Source organism: Rhododendron vialii, chromosome 3a (assembly GCF_030253575.1).
Source record: "Rhododendron vialii isolate Sample 1 chromosome 3a, ASM3025357v1".
Classification (NCBI taxonomy): Eukaryota; Viridiplantae; Streptophyta; class Magnoliopsida; order Ericales; family Ericaceae; genus Rhododendron; species Rhododendron vialii.
Window position 1 is genome coordinate 21,962,904 of NC_080559.1, and position 17,498 is coordinate 21,980,401.

The 17,498-nt window shown below is 44.0% G+C and overlaps 1 protein-coding gene across 1 annotated transcript; it reads left to right on the forward strand.

Moving 5' to 3' along the window:
- Window positions 1–4,592: 4,592 nt before the first annotated feature.
- Window positions 4,593–7,241, forward strand: LOC131321211 (uncharacterized). Its single transcript, XM_058352214.1, has 2 exons — window positions 4,593–5,063; window positions 5,916–7,241. The coding sequence occupies exon 2, from the start codon at window positions 6,204–6,206 to the stop codon at window positions 7,239–7,241; it is 1,038 nt and encodes a 345-aa protein (XP_058208197.1). The 5' UTR covers window positions 4,593–5,063; window positions 5,916–6,203.
- The last annotated feature ends 10,257 nt before the right edge of the window (window positions 7,242–17,498 follow it).

The following is a 17,498-nucleotide window of genomic DNA, read 5'->3' on the forward strand; positions in this document are numbered from 1 at the left end:
ACTGGCCCTCTCTCAGTCATTCTTTGGCTATAAATACCCCCCCTTGCATTTATATGCAAGGGGTTCACAAGGTTGAGACTCATAAAGGGCATTCAAGCTCTCTTTCTCCCTTTTGTTTTGCTTTCTCACTTCTTCCATCAGTTGAAAGAGGAAGCAAACATTTCTCCATACACCCATAACACCCCTCACCCTTCATGCATCCACCAAACTCCTAAGTGTAAAGCTCAAACCCATCATCAAGCTCTCTTTTTAAAGGTATACCACCTTTGTTTTTGTATCATGTTCTGACCCCTGAGGGGTGCTAGCAGGGTTAAGGCTGGTAATCAATACCAGTCTTAGCCCCGAAGCTGGCAAAGGTTTAATGATCGGGTGTGATAATAAGTGGCGCGCTCCAGTAGCCATAAGCCGTACGCCAGTTATGGCAGCATGAGCACAACTGGCGTGGGGACCATCAATCACCCGTTTACTGTTTATCTTTTCGTTTCATCACCTTATTGCATGCTAATAACCAGTTTACTGCCTTCTGTACTCTAAAGCTGCGTAGTTGTACATATTAATGTTTGCTTTCATTTACTTTGGAGGGCCTCTGGGATCCTTCTGGTCATGTTTCAGAGCCCAGATCATGTGAAGCTAAGCACTGACCAAATATTGCAACTGGCATACGGAGTCTATGGACTGGCGTACGACAGTTCCAATGGATCCAGTGGCTGGTCCTTGCATGGCAGTTGAATCTCGGCCTCCATTTATGTTCCCCACACTGTTTATGGGGCGTTCTGTTCATTTTATTGCTGTAAAGCTATCTCTGCTCCCTGTAACTGCATTTATTCTGCCATATTAACTGTGTGGTTTGCCCTGGGTGTGCATTGGTCCTTCCAGAGCCCAGAGGGTTGGGAAAAAAGAGCTGTGAGTTTAGATTTATTGGCGCACGCCAGTATACGGGTGGCGCACGCAAGTAGGCCCTACATGCAGTGGTTTGGCCAGTGCATGTAGCCTCCCTTTGCGTGTCTCATTTTGGGACAGTGTGCTCCAGTTTGTTTGAAATACTCAAGTGCTTGTTCTCAATCTATTATTATCTATTTCAACAAGCATCATTCATTACATTTTGTCACATAACTGCAACTTGTCACAGTTTTTAATCCCCTTTAACTGTTCCCCCACCCTAATTGGCTGAAAATGATTAATGAGAGAAAAACGCAAATGTTTTACAAAATGCCTGAGTAGAGACCGATCCTCGGATTGGGCGAGAGGGGTGCCATAAAATCCTTCCCCTCTCGTAACCTGGCTCCCGAACCTCAGATATCGAAGGTGACGACGGATCGGTCTACGCCTTTTCAAAATCAAACAACATAGCAAGCGTTTCAAGTTCGGTTCCTTGGGTGTTTCACCGTAAAACTCGAGTGGCGACTCTGAATTGTAAGCGTTTCGCCGTGCTTCCCGAAAGAGGGCGCACCCGATTTTTAAGACGAAAATTGAAAATTTTGGGGCGTGTGCCCACAGTGACGACTCTGTTGGGGACTCATTGCATTGATTAACATTTGGCAATTAATACATAAATGAACAATTTTTTAAAAGTCTGTCAAAACAGTAAGCTCCGCGCTGCTGAAGAACAGAATGGTAACGTAACAGGATCTCAGTATCCGACCAATCCGAACTGGGGCTTTTACTATTGTTCACTTGTGTAGTTTTTCTCCAAGTGTTAATCAATAAAAGTGAGCCAAACTTCAAAAGGCTTCTTTTTTTTTTTTCGAACATTGCGTTTCTCTCTCCTTCAATCATCCTTTGGCATTCTTTCGTTCGCATCGATGTTGGTCAGCCCCGTTGAGGTGTTTTGGATAACCGGCACAATTTTTTTGAGCCTGGGGTCCTCAAACGCCCAACAACCTTGGACGATGATGAGTCGTACTACCTTTCGACCATTGCTTTGCTCTACGCGTTGTAATGGGAGGTATATCGCAGCTCTAGTCAGAGGAACCCCCTAAATCAAAACCAGCCTTTACACGCGTATAAAAGCACTAGAACCTTTCAACATAGGACAGGAACCCGCAATGTAGGATTATTTGCATCTAACCCCATGAACTGTCTACGTGTTACTGCTTTTCCTATCGCATGCCTGTACATACATTCATACCGTCTTGCGTAGGAGCATGCTACGGCAGCTTTTAGGTTGTCTCTTGTTGATTTTGTCTTGTGCTTGTTTGACGTTGCCTTGGCCCAATGACGAGTCATGCATCCAGATGTTGCATGTTACTAGTTCTTCTAAGTCCTTGGATCAGTGAGACTCTGGGAAATTGATATCTGCTAGGTCCTTGTCTAAAAAGCCCGATCGAAGTTTCAAACAGAAAACTAGGGACAATGGAGACAATGCCGTGATACTTACACCATCCAGGTTAAAAGTGCTAATCACTTACACCACTCGGGCTCTGGCACAGTGCTGCTTATGCCACGTCGGTTAAAAAGTATCACGTCATCTGTGCCAAGTTGTTCTGATTCCAAAAGTTGAAACTTCAAAAGCGGAATAGTCGAAGGCTTAGTCTATTTTGATATCTCTTAGCACCAGTCGATTCAAATAAGGACACATTGTCGGAAAGATTATCCGAGGATTCTCGGCAACTTCAGAATGTCATGAGATGGACTCTCTTTAGTTATAGAGTCTAGGAGGACACCGATGACGTTGACATGTGCATTTTCCATTCCGTCAATTCTTTTGAGATAAATTGCTGCAGGTTATCACTGAGCTCTTATACTTTGCTGTCTAGCCATGCTGATACCAAAGCAAGGGTCCGAAATCAAGAGCCAAACCTACTTGGGATCGTCCACCGAGGCCGTTTGAAGATTTGATTTGGGGTTCGTCTTTCAGTCGGTCACAACGGAAGCTCTGGTCTGTACTTTGTCAAGGGAGGATTTGCCACCGACTACTCCACACGAGTCCCCTCCGCCTACTCCATCTCCGCCTGCATTGCCGAAACTTGTTAAGACAGAAACTCTAGCCATGGCAGATGTCCCACCCCCGAATCTCGCTGCTGTGTTGGCAGATCCCCAGCACAACCTAGCCATCATGCAGCAAAGGGCCGACCTGGCTGATGCCTCTATGGCCAATCTTCGCACCCTAATTGAAGAGCGACTTCCTCTTGCAGCAGGAGGGGAAGGCGGTGAAAGGTGAGAGCGGGAAATCACAGCCGAAGAAGTCCCTCTGGTCGAAAACCCAGCTCTAAACCCAGAAATGGCTGAGTTGATCGCCAAAATGGCAAAACTGGAAGAAGCAGTCTCTAAATCTGAACGGAAATGAGTAGGAGGGCTAGACATGGATCGCCTTTGCCCATTCCCGAATGCAAGGTTGCCCGAACGATTTAAGATGCCCGACTTCGCAAAGTTCGACGGGACCGGAGATCCGAAAACTCACCTGCTGGCTTATCATGGTGCAATGAAACTGCACAGGGTTGAGGAAGACGCGATGGCTCAATTATTCCCGCAAACCCTCGCCGGTCCCGCTTTCTAATGGTTCTTATCACTCGACATTGCCAAAAGAAGAACATGGGAAAACATTGGCACTGCTTTCAACGCTCAGTATAGCTACAATGCTCAGCTCAAGATGACCATCCGGGAATTGGAATCAACTAAGATGAGTGCAAAGGAGTCTTTTGCTGTAACACCCTTTATTTTGAGGTGCTTAAATATTATATTTAATAACTTTAAGGGCTAAAGTGCAATTTTTCTTTAAGAGTGTGCATGTGTGCCGTGTGTGAGCTGAGGTGGTGTGTGTGTGTGTGTGTGTTTTCTTTTAAAACAAAAGAAAAAAAAGAAAACCCATCAGGAGGGTTGTTTCAACGTTAGAGAGAGAGAGAGAGAGAGAGAGAGAGAGAGGGGTCAGCGGAGGAAGAAGAAGGAGAAGAGAAAAGGGATTAGGGTTAGCCTTGAATTGAAGCCTATTAGGTAATTTTCATCTTCTTAGATACTGAAATTCATGTTTTCCATGCTAGGTCTTCCATTCTGTATCTAATATGTTCTGAATTAGAACCATGGGAGAGGGTTTCTAAGGCTGGAATTGAGTCTTATTTCAGAAAATTCGTGCATCACATGGTTATACTTAACTGTGTTTTGAGAAAGTAGTTAATCTGTCCTGTTTTTGACGAATTTTTCCCATCAATGTGCCGATCATGTTATTTTCTGATAATTTTACCGTAGATGCCTCTGTGAGTGTAGTTTATGCTGTAAAAATTTCAGAATTTTCTGAATAGTATGGAAAACGATAAAAATCATGAATCGAACTGGTGTCTGATTCGTGTCTGGGCAGACAGCCCAGACACATGTTGGAAAAATGGGCATAACTTCTTGCTCGGGTATCGGTTTTACGCACCGTTTATTGATTCTGAAACTAGACTTGTATATCTTTTTGAATCTGTAAAGATTGTGCCTTAGTTTGGTCTAAGCAAAATCAGTTTTGGTTCCGAAGTTAATAGTTTGGTGATTCTGAAATTCTGGGCAGGTTTTGTAGCTGTGTTCTTCATCAATTTTGTCATAGTTAAATATACTTGCTGACTATGAGTTCTCATGAGTCTTAAACCTTGATCAGTTGGTGTTGTTTTGGCATTGAAATTATTGGAAAAGATTGAGTATGTGATTTTTAATGAGCATTCGATCGCAGACTGTTCTGCTGGGACTGTAGTTTCTGTTTTAGATGTGTAATTTCAATTGAGCATATCTTAGTCATTCGGAGTCCAATTTGAACAAACTTTATATCTAGATTGATGTACTAGAAGTCTTCTTGCTAGTAGTGGTGGTCTTGTAGTATTCTTTGAAACCTATAGAATTCTATAGTCAGAAATCGATCAGTGGTTCTGTTGATAATGTGTGAAATTGTGGAATTCTTGGTTTTGGGTACGAATTGGTGAATTTACTTTTGTTCAGCAATTGCTATATAGTTGAGTTGATGCAGGACTTTATTAATGCATTTGTTAAAGCCTTTCAAGTATTTCTATACTAAAATGTTTGGCTTGTGGATAGGTGACGAGTCGGTGAATCAAGGAGCACTGAAACCATAGTTGTACTTTCTTTTGGAGTACGAGGTGAGTGTTTGATTCATAGATGTTGTTCTATATTGAATTGAACTTGATTGTTGGCTTAGTGCCCGGTGATTGGCTTTATGCCAAAAGGCTTTTATGCCTTAAATTATCGATTGTGTGCCCCGTGATTGGCTTTATGCCATATGGCTTTACGCCTTAAACTATTGGCTGTGTGCCCTGTGATTGGCCTAATGCCAAAAGGCTTTATGCCTTAAATTATTGGCTGTGTGCCCGGTGTTGCTTTTAATTGCTTGGTTCACTGTTTGACTGGTTGAGATATATCTTTTAGCTGTACCTTTAATATGGAATTGCATCCATGTCTCATAACACTCCTGGATTCCATTTTGGAATCCAGTTTTGCAGGCGTTGTAGATATCCACTGCTGATCGTCGTGGAGTTGTACGCTCGCTTAGGGTAGCATGTCGGGAAGGCTGGACTAGTTTGGCAAAATTTTGTAGATAGGGATGTAGTGCAGCCTATGTTTATATTTGGTTTATTGTATAGTTTAATCCTTTCTTAAGACTTCCGCTGTGTTTGTAAGAATGTTAAGTTTTGCATTATCAATAAAATGGTTGTTGGTTAACTTAATTGCTAGAATTTGAGTTATAGGACTGGTTGGTGGTTAATGTTGCACCCTCACGTCGGTTTAGGCTCATTTGAGTGCTGGCCCGGGGTGGGGTGTGACAACTTGGTATCAGAGCCTAGGCTTATCTAGATTCTGAGAGTCGTTGAGCGAGTGGCGATCTAGCAGTGGATTTAGGAGTCAATCATATTTTGTCCAGTAGTTTAGTGTTGGTTTATCTAACATGATAAAATAGTATATGTTGTTGCTGTTGTTAAATTGAATTGCAACAGGCAAGGAAAATGGAAGAAGAAGCCTCTTCCCATCCTGAGCAAGCAGATCCGGCTACTAGGGCTGCACCGGCAAGAGTTCAGGTAGGGGCTAGGGATATAGATAGACTATTGGCTGCTTTAGCACAGTATGCTGAATGACAAGCTGCACCTCTGGTTAATCCCCCGATTAATCAGAATGTTGGATTACTAGAGAAATTCAAGAAGTTGTATCCAACGGAGTTTGAGGGTACTTTTAAACCTCAAGAGGCAGAGGATTGGTTGAAAACGGTTGAGAAAGTTCTAATAGCTATGGGAGTAACTGATGAACAGAAGGTGACTTTAGCGACCTTCACCTTGAAAGGGCAAGCTTTAATATGGTGGGAGGGAAGTCAGAGGTTGCTGTCAGCCCCATTACCAGGCATTCAGCCACCAGTGCCACAAGTCATTACGTGGGCAAGGTTTGTGAGGGCCTTTAATGATCGTTACTGTCCTGAGACGTATCGTTTCCAGCAGGAAGCAGATTTTATTAATCTTAAACAGGGGAGTATGTCGGTGGCCGAATATGAAGCCAAGTTTAATGCTCTTTCAGCCTATGCTACGGATATGGTGGATACTGAAGAAAAGAAGAGTAGACGGTTCAGAGGTGGGTTGGAGGATAATGTTCGAACCAGAATGATGATTTATAAAGAAAAAGACTATGCGGATTTGATTGAAACAACAAAGAAGATTGGCAAGGATGTTGAAGAGATGTTTAGTAAACGAGAACAATCAAAAAAGGGTAAATTCGAGGCGAGGCAGGCTAGCCAGGGGGGAAAATCAAGCGCTTTCCATAGAGGTGGAGGAGAATTTCAACATTTGAAAGGTCAGAGTGAGGGAAAACAGCAAGGTAGTCAAAGCTATGAGGCAAGTAAGCCAAGTTTTGGCAGGGGGAGTAGTTCAAGTGGACGTGGAACTCCTTTTCAGTGTTATCGGTGTGGGTCGCCCGATCATCGCATGAGAGATTGTCCGGAATCGGGAAAAGGGTTTAAATGTTTTAGATGTGGAAAAATGGGGCATATTGCAACTCATTGCACGAAACCACAAGCTTCAGGTGCATCTTCTAGTGGCAGTGTTCCGGCTGGCCGTGGAATGAATGTTGGTAGGCCTGTTCGTCGGGGTGGTGGAGCGGGTGGAACTATAGCACCAGGGAGAGTGTTCGCCATGACACGACAAAATGTCCAGGCAACTCCAAACGTGGTGACAGGTACTTTAATGGTTTTTGGTGTTAATGCACAAATTTTAATTGATCCTGGTTCTACGCATTCTTTTGTGTCGAACTTGTTTAGTGTGCATTTGAATGTGTTTTAGACACTGCTTTAGCGATATCTACTCCCGTTGGAGAAGTGGTGATAGTTGGGGTATCTTTTCCCAAGTGTGGTGAATATGTGTGATAGAAATCTAGAAGTTGATATGATTCCTCTAGTAATGTCTGATTTTGATGTTATTCTAGCAATGGATTTCTTATCTACACATCATGCATCTTTAGATTGCTTTAATAAAGAAGTTGTCTTTAAAATACCGGGTGAGTCGGAAATTAAATTCTGTGGTGATAGACAGACTTTTGTAACTGGTACGTTATCCGCTTTTAAAGCTATGAGTATGTTAAGGAAAGGATGCCAGGGGTATTTGGCCTATGTTGTTGACACAGAGAAGAAACCCTTAGAGTTATCGGATATGCCGATTGTGAGGGAGTTTTCGGATGTCTTTCCAGATGAATTACCGGGAATTGTGCTTGATAGGGAGGTAGAATTTACTATTGATGTGATACCGGGAACGAATCCTATTTCTATTCCACCATATCGAATGGTACCGGTTGAGTTGCTAGAATTAAAAATTCAATTGAAAGATTTACTTGACAAAGGGTTTATTCGATCAAGTATCTCACCATGGGGTGCATCGGTTTTATTTGTGAAGAAGAAAGACGGTACTATGCGTATGTGCATTGATTACAGGCAACTGAATAAGGTGACGATACGGAATAAGTATCCGTTGCGGAGAATTGATGATTTGTTTGATCAGTTGCAAGGAGCGATCGTCTTTTCAAAAATTGATTTAAGATCGGGATACCATCAGGTTAAGGTGAAGGACAGTGATGTCTCCAAAACGGCTTTTCGAACGAGGTATGGCCATTATGAGTTTCTGGTTATGCCTTTCGGAGTGACTAATGCTCCAGCGGTATTTATGGATCTCATGAATAGGGTGTTTGAGCCGTATCTAGATTTGTTCGTCATTGTGTTTATTGACGATATTCTGATCTATTTCCGAACTAAGGAGGATCATGAGCAACATTAGAGAATTGCATTGCAGACTTTACGAGATAAGCAATTGTATGGTAAATTGAGCAAATGCGAATTTTGGCTTGAAAGTGTTGCATTTCTGGGACATATGATCTCTAGAGATGGCATTTGTGTGGATCCAAAGAAGGTGGAGGCAGTAGTGAATTGGGAAAGGCCAACTAATGTTTCTGAAATCCGAAGTTTCCTTGGTCTAGCAGGATATTATCGGAGATTTATTCAGGGTTTTTCTTCTATTGCCTTGCCTATGACCAAATTGACTAGAAAAGATGTAAAGTTTGTGTGGTCTAATGAATGTGAAGACAGTTTTCAAGAATTAAAGAATCGGTTGGTGTCTGCGCCAGTATTGACTATTCCGATGGGTACCGAGGACATGGTGATTTACATTGATGCTTCTCATCAAGGTTTGGGTTGTGTTCTTATGCAACGAGGTAAAGTTATTGCTTTTGCTTCGAGGCAGTTGAAAAATCATGAACATAATTACCCTACGCACGATTTGGAGCTAGCGGCTGTTGTATTTGCACTTAAGTTGTGGAGGCATTACTTGTATGGCGTGACTTGTGAAATCTATTCCGATCATCAAAGTCTTAAGTATTTGTTTACGCAGAAGGAGTTGAATTTGAGACAAAGAAGGTGGATGGAATTAATTAAAGATTATGATTGCTCTATTCACTACCATCCAGGAAAAGCGAATGTGGTTGCTGATGCTTTGAGTCGGAAAACAGCAGCGAGAATGGCCTGTATCCAATGTTCGAGGGTTGTAAATTTTACTGAGCTGAAACAGATGGGTATGGAGTTCTCTTTCAATAGCAATGATATTTTGTTGGCACAGTTCAGTGTTCGGCCCTTATTTGTGGACCGTATTCGGGATGGACAATATGACGATCCATATATGGAGGAAATCAGAAATAAGTTAGTAAAAGGTAAGAGTTTTGGATTTAATATTCGAGAGGATGGTATGCTTTTGTATGGACATAGAATGTGTGTTCCAGATGATGCAACTCTAAAAAGAGAAATTTTGGAGGAGGCGCACAGTTCAGCTTACGCTATGCATCCAGGAAGTACGAAGTTGTATCGTGACTTGAGAGAGTTTTATTGGTGGGTTGGCATGAAAAGAGAGATTGCAGAATTTGTGGCTAGTTGCTTGACATGTCAGCGAGTAAAAGTTGAGCATCAAAGATCGGCGGGTCTGTTGCAGAATCTTCCTATACCGGAGTGGAAATGGGAACATGTAACAATGGATTTTGTGACAGGGCTACCGCGTTCTAAGGGAGGTTATGATTCGATTTGGGTTATTGTGGATCGATTGACGAAAACGGCTCATTTCCTACCTGTCAAGACTACATACTCTACAGATAAGTACGCTCAAATTTATGTCAGTGGAATTGTTAGATTGCATGGAGCTCCTGTGTCTATTGTTAGTGACAGGGATCCGAAGTTTACGTCTAGATTTTGGGTGAGTTTGCAACGAGCTATGGGTACTTCACTGAAATTTAGTTCAGCTTTTCATCCTCAAACTGATGGGCAATCTGAACGGACCATTCAGACTTTGGAGGATATGCTGAGGGCGTGTGTTCTTGATTTTAAGGGCAGCTGGGATGAATATTTGCCATTGATTGAGTTTGCCTACAATAATAGTTATCACAGCGGCATTGGCATGCCACTATATGAGGCTTTATATGGCAAGAGGTGCAGAACACCAATTTGTTGGAACGATGTTGGTGAGAGACAAATGTTGGCTAGCAAATGGAGCAATTAGGCGAGGATCGGAGGCTAGGTCCTGAAATGGTTAAACAAACCGTTGATGGAGTTCAAATTATAAGGGAGCGTTTAAAAATTGCCCAAGATCGTCAAAAGAGCTATGCTGACAAACGAAGAAGAGATTTGGAATTTGAGGTGGGTGATCGTGTATTCATTCGTGTATCGCCTTGGAAAGGGGTGGTTCGATTTAAAGGAAAGAAGAAATTGGCGCCGAGGTACATTGGGCCGTATGAGATTACTGGAAGGGTAGGGGCAACGGCTTATCGGTTGGCTTTGCCGACGGAATTGGCACGGTTGCATGATGTCTTCCATGTTTCAATGTTGAGGAAATATGTGCCAAATTCAACACACGTGCTAAATGATACGGAACCGATGGAACTAAAGGAGAACTTGACCTATGTGGAGGAACCAATTCGGATTTTGGAGCGAGAGGAACGTGTCCTTCGTTCAAAAGTAATACAATTGGTGAAGGGAAAGGGAAGCTACGTGGGAGACGGAGGAGTCTATGCGAAAGAGCTATCCGCATTTGTTTGAAATTGGTAAGTAATTTCGGGGACGAAATTTCCTAAGAGGGGGAGGGTGTAACACCCTTTATTTTGAGGTGCTTAAATATTATATTTAATAACTTTAAGGGCTAAAGTGCAATTTTTCTTTAAGAGTGTGCATGTGTGCCGTGTGTGAGCTGAGGTGGTGTGCGTGTGTGTGTTTTTTTTTAAAACAAAAGAAAAAAAAGAAAACCCATCAGGAGGGTTGTTTCAACGTTAGAGAGAGAGAGAGAGAGAGAGGGGGGTCAGCGGAGGAAGAAGAAGGAGAAGAGAAAAGGGATTAGGGTTAGCCTTGAATTGAAGCTTATTAGGTAATTTTCATCTTCTTAGATACTGAAATTCATGTTTTCCATGCTAGGTCTTCCATTCTGTATCTAATATGTTCTGAATTAGAACCATGGGAGAGGGTTTCTAAGGTTGCAATTGAGTCTTATTTCAGAAAATTCGTGCATCACATGGTTATACTTAACTGTGTTTTGAGAAAGTAGTTAATCTGTCTTGTTTTTGACGAATTTTTCCCATCGATGTGCCGATCATGTTGGAAAAATGGGCATAACTTCTTGCTCGGGTATCGGTTTTACGCACCGTTTATTGATTCTGAAACTAGACTTGTATATCTTTCTGAATCTGTAAAGATTGTGCCTTAGTTTGGTCTAAGCAAAATCAGTTTTGGTTCCGAAGTTAATAGTTTTGTGATTCTAAAATTCTGGGCAGGTTTTGTAGCTGTGTTCTTCATCAATTTTGTCATAGTTAAATATACTTGCTGACTATGAGTTCTCATGAGTCTTAAACCTTGATCAGTTGGTGTTGTTTTGGCATTGAAATTATTGGAAAAGATTGAGTATGTGATTTTTAATGAGCATTCGATCGCAGACTGTTCTGCTGGGACTGTAGTTTCTGTTTTAGATGTGTAATTTCAATTGAGTATATCTTAGTCATTCGGAGTTCAATTTGAACAAACTTTATATCTAGATTGATGTACTAGAAGTCTTCTTGCTAGTAGTGGTGGTCTTGTAGTATTCTTTGAAACCTATAGAATTCTATAGTCAGAAATCGATCAGTGATTCTGTTGATAATGTGTGAAATTGTGGAATTCTTGGTTTTGGGTACGAATTGGTGAATTTACTTTTGTTCAGCAATTGCTATATAGTTGAGTTGATGCAGGACTTTATTAATGCATTTGTTAAAGCCTTTCAAGTATTTCTATACTAAAGTATTTGGCTTGTGGATAGGTGACGAGTCGGTGAATCAAGGAGCACCGAAACCATAGTTGTACTTTCTTTTGGAGTACGAGGTGAGTGTTTGATTCATAGATGTTGTTCTATATTGAATTGAACTTGATTGTTGGCTTAGTGCCCGGTGATTGGCTTTATGCCAAAAGGCTTTTATGCCTTAAATTATTGGTTGTGTGCCCGGTGATTGGCTTTATGCCATATGGCTTTACGCCTTAAACTATTGGCTGTGTGCCCGGTGATTGGCTTAATGCCAAAAGGCTTTATGCCTTAAATTATTGGCTGTGTGCCCGGTGTTGCTTTTAATTGCTTGGTTCACTGTTTGACTGGTTGAGATATATCTTTTAGCTGTACCTTTAATATGGAATTGCATTCATGTCTCATAAAACTCCTGGATTCCATTTTGGAATCCAGTTTTGCAGGCGTTGTAGATATCCATTGCTGATCGTCGTGGAGTTGTACGCTCGCTTAGGGTAGCATGTCGGGAAGGCTGGACTAGTTTGGCGAAATTTTGTAGATAGGGATGTAGTGCAGCCTATGTTTATATTTGGTTATTGAATAGTTTAATCCTTTCTTAAGACTTCCGCCGTGTTTGTAAGAACGTTAAGTTTTGCGTTATCAATAAAATGGTTGTTGGTTAACTTAATTGCTAGAATTTGAGTTATAGGACTGGTTGGTGGTTGATGGTGCACCCTCACGTCGGTTTAGGCTCATTTGAGTGCTGGCCCGGGGTGGGGTGTGACATTTGCGGACTTTATCCAGAGGTGGAGGGCCAAGGCAGCTCTCATGACCGATCGCCTAAGCGAGAAGGACCAAATCCGTATCATCTCCCGCAACTTGCAGCCGGACTTTGCTAAGAACCATGTATTGGTTCAAAGGGCGAACTTTGAAACCTTCTATGATTCCGGTTTAGCCATCGAAGAAGCTCTCCAAACGGGTGTTCTACCCAGAAGTGACACCTCCTCCTCTACCTCAGCCTCAAAGTCGAAACCCCGTGCGTACACTGGAAACAGCACTGCTCTGTTTGGCGGTAACAATTACACCAACCCAACTTCTGCGGGTAACAACACCTTTGCCCAAAGCTCCAATCACATCGCTGATGTCAACCAAGTTCAAACCCCTCAAAGACCCCGAAATCGCAACCAACCCCGTAACTTCGCCAATTTCGAGGCACCACTTTCCTCGGTATTGGAGAAGTTAGTCAAGACCAGTCATCTCAGGCCTCTAACCCCGACTCCACTTCCTCAAAATCCACCCCCCAGCCATAACCCCACCGCTTTTTGTGCATACCACCAGATGCCCGGCCATTACACTGACTCTTGTTATCGCCTTCGTCATGCGATACAAGATTTGGTGGACAATGGCACCCTGCCAACCCCGCCTATTAAGCCCAATGTCATTACCAACTCCTTGCCCAAACACGACTCCAACCTTCGAGTAAATCAGATAACTCTCAGCTCCATCATATTCAACCCCATAGGCCATATTACCTCAACCAACAACCCTAGACCAGTCGTACCCTTTCCTTTTGAGCCAAGTGTGAACATGATGGCAGCCGGATGGGCCATGGAGGACAAGGCTAAGGAATGGGAGGAGTTTTGTACCGATTGGATCGAGCAATACAACATGGGGTTTCCTGCACACCCTCAGGTCAATCAGATATGGCTAAACCAGTGGGAAGGAGAATGGAATGCGGCGTAGGCTGACCCGCTGGATGGTCTCTCTTTATTCGCACTCTTCTACCAGCCCGGACTAGACCAAGTCGAGTTAGAAGCTGAAGAATACGTATGGGACCCGCAGCCTGATGGATGGCAAATGGGTCAAGGGCTCAAGCCTGATTTAGACCAAAGTGATATTAGTGAAGAGTTTTGGGGATACTATCAAGAAGGGGAAGTCGTGCCCGAAGTCCGTCGCCCGCTCGGTGCCATGCTACCTCTGGTAAATTCAATTGCAGGCACGATCGACCGTCGTGTCCATGAGTTTGACCATACTCTCGACATCATTTCTGTGGAACAACCTCGCCCTATCGTTTCTGCTCCTGGGGATGACTGCTCGATCATGGTCTTGGATGCACCTCCCGCCGACCTTTAGGATGCAAATGAGACCGTTAAAACTCCGCCGCCTGCTGATATTTAGGATGTGGATAACGTTGTCGATCTAAACATGGGAAGGGAAGTGTGGACTGTCAACACCGCCCTTGTCGACGGAGGATTTTAGGACGTTCCATTTGTCACCAATCTAGGGGCACCTTTTGAGGAAGGTGCTACACAAGATCCTACTTTTTGGGAGGGATTAGTGATGGAGGATTTGGAGTGGGACTCAGCTTTGGGACCAAACTTGACCGCAACAGTTGCATCGATGGACAAAGGAAAGCGCAAACTAGAGGATGTGCCAGTCGATCTATGGGATTTTGTTGACTCGTCTTCCTGGTGGGATGTTGCCAACGTCACGAGGAGTGGCCGAGTATTCCAGCCACCTAATCTGCTGGCCGGAAGCTCGTCCAACCCGCTTGCTCAGAAGAACACCTCTCCTGCCGCTCAGAGGAATGATCCGGTTGTTCCAAGTGGAGTTCCCGAAGAAGACGCTATTCTGAAACAGCTCGAACGGATCCCTGCCGCTATGTCTATCTGGGGTTTGATATCGTCGTTAAAGGAGCATCGCGAAATGCTGTCCTCGGCATTGGCCCGGCTCACGGTACCAACCGACATTACCCCCGAAGCCATGATCGCTCTTGTACTACCGCTTCTTTCCAAGCACTCCGTCACGTTTACTGAGAAGGACCTACCCGTCGAAGGAACCGCTCATAACCGTCCGCTGCACATCACTGTCAAGTGCCGGGGACATTGGGTGCCGACTGTGCTAATCGGCAATGGTTCTGCCATTAATGTTTGCCCAATGAGGGTTGCCTACCACTTGGGGCTTACGAAGAACGACTTAATGCCTTCTAATTTGACCGTCAAAGCATATGACAGCACTCGTCGTGTGGTGGAAGGGACTTTGATTCTGAAACTCGATGCTGAGGCTTTTGAAATGGACGTAGAATTCCACGTAGTCGATGTCCCTGCTACCTTCAATCTGCTGCTAGGCAGGCCATGGCTGCATAGAGCCGATATCATGGCAGTACCTTCAACTCTACATCAAAAGGTTATGCTGGGACTCCCTACCGGAACTTTGATGATTTGCGGGGATTCTGGGATCCGCCCGCTCATGGATGATGGGACGCCTATTTTGGGGATCATGCACGGGGAAGAAGACTTAGATTTTGGAGGTTTCTCTTTTGACACGTCGGGCTCAGTCTTCGCCATTGCCATGGATGATGATTTTACCATAAGTTCAACTGCTCTCGAGATGATGAGAAAAATGTCATTCATGCCTGGCCTAGGACTCGGAATCAACCGACAAGGGATCGCTGAGTTCCCTGTCTTTTCTTTCACCGAAGGCCGCTTTGGTTTGGGTTACACTCCACTGGCCAAAGGCACCAAAAAGAGGAAAGATACGGGAAAATCTCGAACCCTTTTGGTAATCCTGACAGTTACTTTGTTCAGGAAGGAGGAGGCTCTGTTTACTCGAGACAGATAGAGCCATTTTGGGATCCAGAGACTTGCACTTGGCTACCAGGTTTCGAAATCTTTACTACAGACACCTGGTCTGATGATGAAGAAGAGATAGCCAAAGAGGAGCTCACTAAGGGGGAATTCAAGAAACAACTGGCTCAGATCAAGGAAAAGCCTGATTGGCTGAAGGCTTTCAATCAGGGAAATCTGGAGATGCTGTTCTCCCAGGTAGGTTTGGTTGGCGAGGGCGAAGAAGCTGAAGTGCTGATGCTTGGGCCTGACTCATTGGATATTCTCGAGGATCCTACCTCTCTCATCGTGGAGGTGAAGGGAAGTATTAATAACTGCATTTTCACTCCATGCCTAATATGCATTAACGATGTATCTAAATCTGACACAGGGTCTATCAAGTCTAGGTCTAGCTCAGAGTCGGAGTTTGTGCCTTTCGGCCCTCCACGTCGTAGCTTTTACTTTGAGTTCGAGTCGTCTGTACTTGGCAACCCTGTTGGGCTTTATGAAATGCATGATCCTACTTCTGATTACTTTGCTAGCTTCTATATAAACTGTATCGACCCTGACGATGAAGGAACAAACTTCGACGGGAACATCCCGGCTGAGTTGTGTTCCCTCATCGAAAAGGAAGATGAAAGGCATGCTCAGCCTCTAAAAGAAGAAGTAATTTTTATAAACTTGAAAGATGAGGATGACCCCCGCATGATGCAAATTGGTGCAAATCTGTCCCCGGAAAATCAAGCTGGAACAATCGAGCTACTTAAAGAATTCTCCAAGGTCTTCGCATGGTCTCATAAGGATATGCCCGGTATCGATCCCGAAATAGTACAGCATCAAATTCCGTTGGAGGCTGGGGCTGTTCCTGTCAAACAGAAGCTCCGCAGAATGAGGCCGGACTGGGTTCAGAAAATCAAAGAGGAGGTTACCAAGCAGATTGACGCAGAGTTCTTGAGGGTCGCAGAGTACCCCAAGTGCGTCGCTAACATCATGCCCGTTCCTAAGAAGGATGGAAGAATCCGAGTCTGCGTCGATTTCAGGGACTTGAACAAGGCAAGCCGTAAAGACAGTTTTTCCTTGCCACATATCGACGTGCTTGTGGCAACACGGCGGGGCATGCCTTGCTCTCTTTCGTCGACAAATTCTCAGGATACAACCAGATCTCTGTGGCACCCGAGGACCAAGAGAAAATGACGTTTGTCACAGAATGGGGCACTTATTGCTATGTGAAGATGCCGTTTGGGCTGAAGAACGCCGGCTGCACTTTTCAAAGGGCCCAGACGATCTTGTTTCATGACTTTATCCATAAGACCGTTGAGATCTACGTCGACGACATGATTGTGAAGGCAAAGGAGGAAAAAGACTATCTTCCTTCACTCAAGCAGTTTCTTGAAAGGCTTCGCAAATACAACATACGTTTGAACCCGCAAAAGTGCACATTTGGGGTCATGGCAGGCAAAATGTTGGGATTTCTGATCACTACGAAGGGAATCGAAGTAGATCCTTCCAAAATCAAGGCGATTCTCGAGATGGAGCCACCGAAGTCCGAGAAAAGTGTGCGAAGCTTTTTGGGGAAGGTTCAGTTTATCAGCAGATTCATCGCCAAGCTAACCTTAACTTGCGAGCCGCTGTTTCGCTTGCTCAAAAGGGGGGTCCCGTTCGATTGGACAGATAAATGCCAAGCCGCCTTCGAATCTATTCAGAGGTATTTGCAGAACCCGCCAGTATTGATGCCGCCTACACCGGGTCAACTATTGATTCTTTACCTGTCGGTCATTCCAACGGCCATGGGATGTCTACTGGCACAAGAAGGGAGCAATGGGGTCGAGAAAGCTGTTTACTATCTGAGCAAGAAAATGGTGGGGTCTGAAGAGCACTATACCCCTCTAGAAAAGACGTGTTAGGCGCTGGTTTGGGCTACTAAAAAGCTTAGACACTACATGGTAGCCTATTCGGTGAGACTGATTTCTCGGATGGATCCTATCAGGTATTTGTTCGAGAAGCCTGCGCTCACCCATAAGCAAGCACGTTGGTTGCTTTTGCTGGCTGAGTTCGAATTCCAACATGTCACGAGAAAGTTTGTAAAGGGCCGTGCTGTGGCCAAATTCTTGGTTGATCACCCAATCGACGGCCCGGAGGATGTGGACTTCACTTTCCCTGACGAGGAGGT

Coding starts and splice junctions, on each gene's coding strand:
- LOC131321211 (XM_058352214.1), top strand. CDS start 6,204: ATGGGAGTAACTGATGAACAGAAGGTGACTTTAGCGACCTTCACCTTG.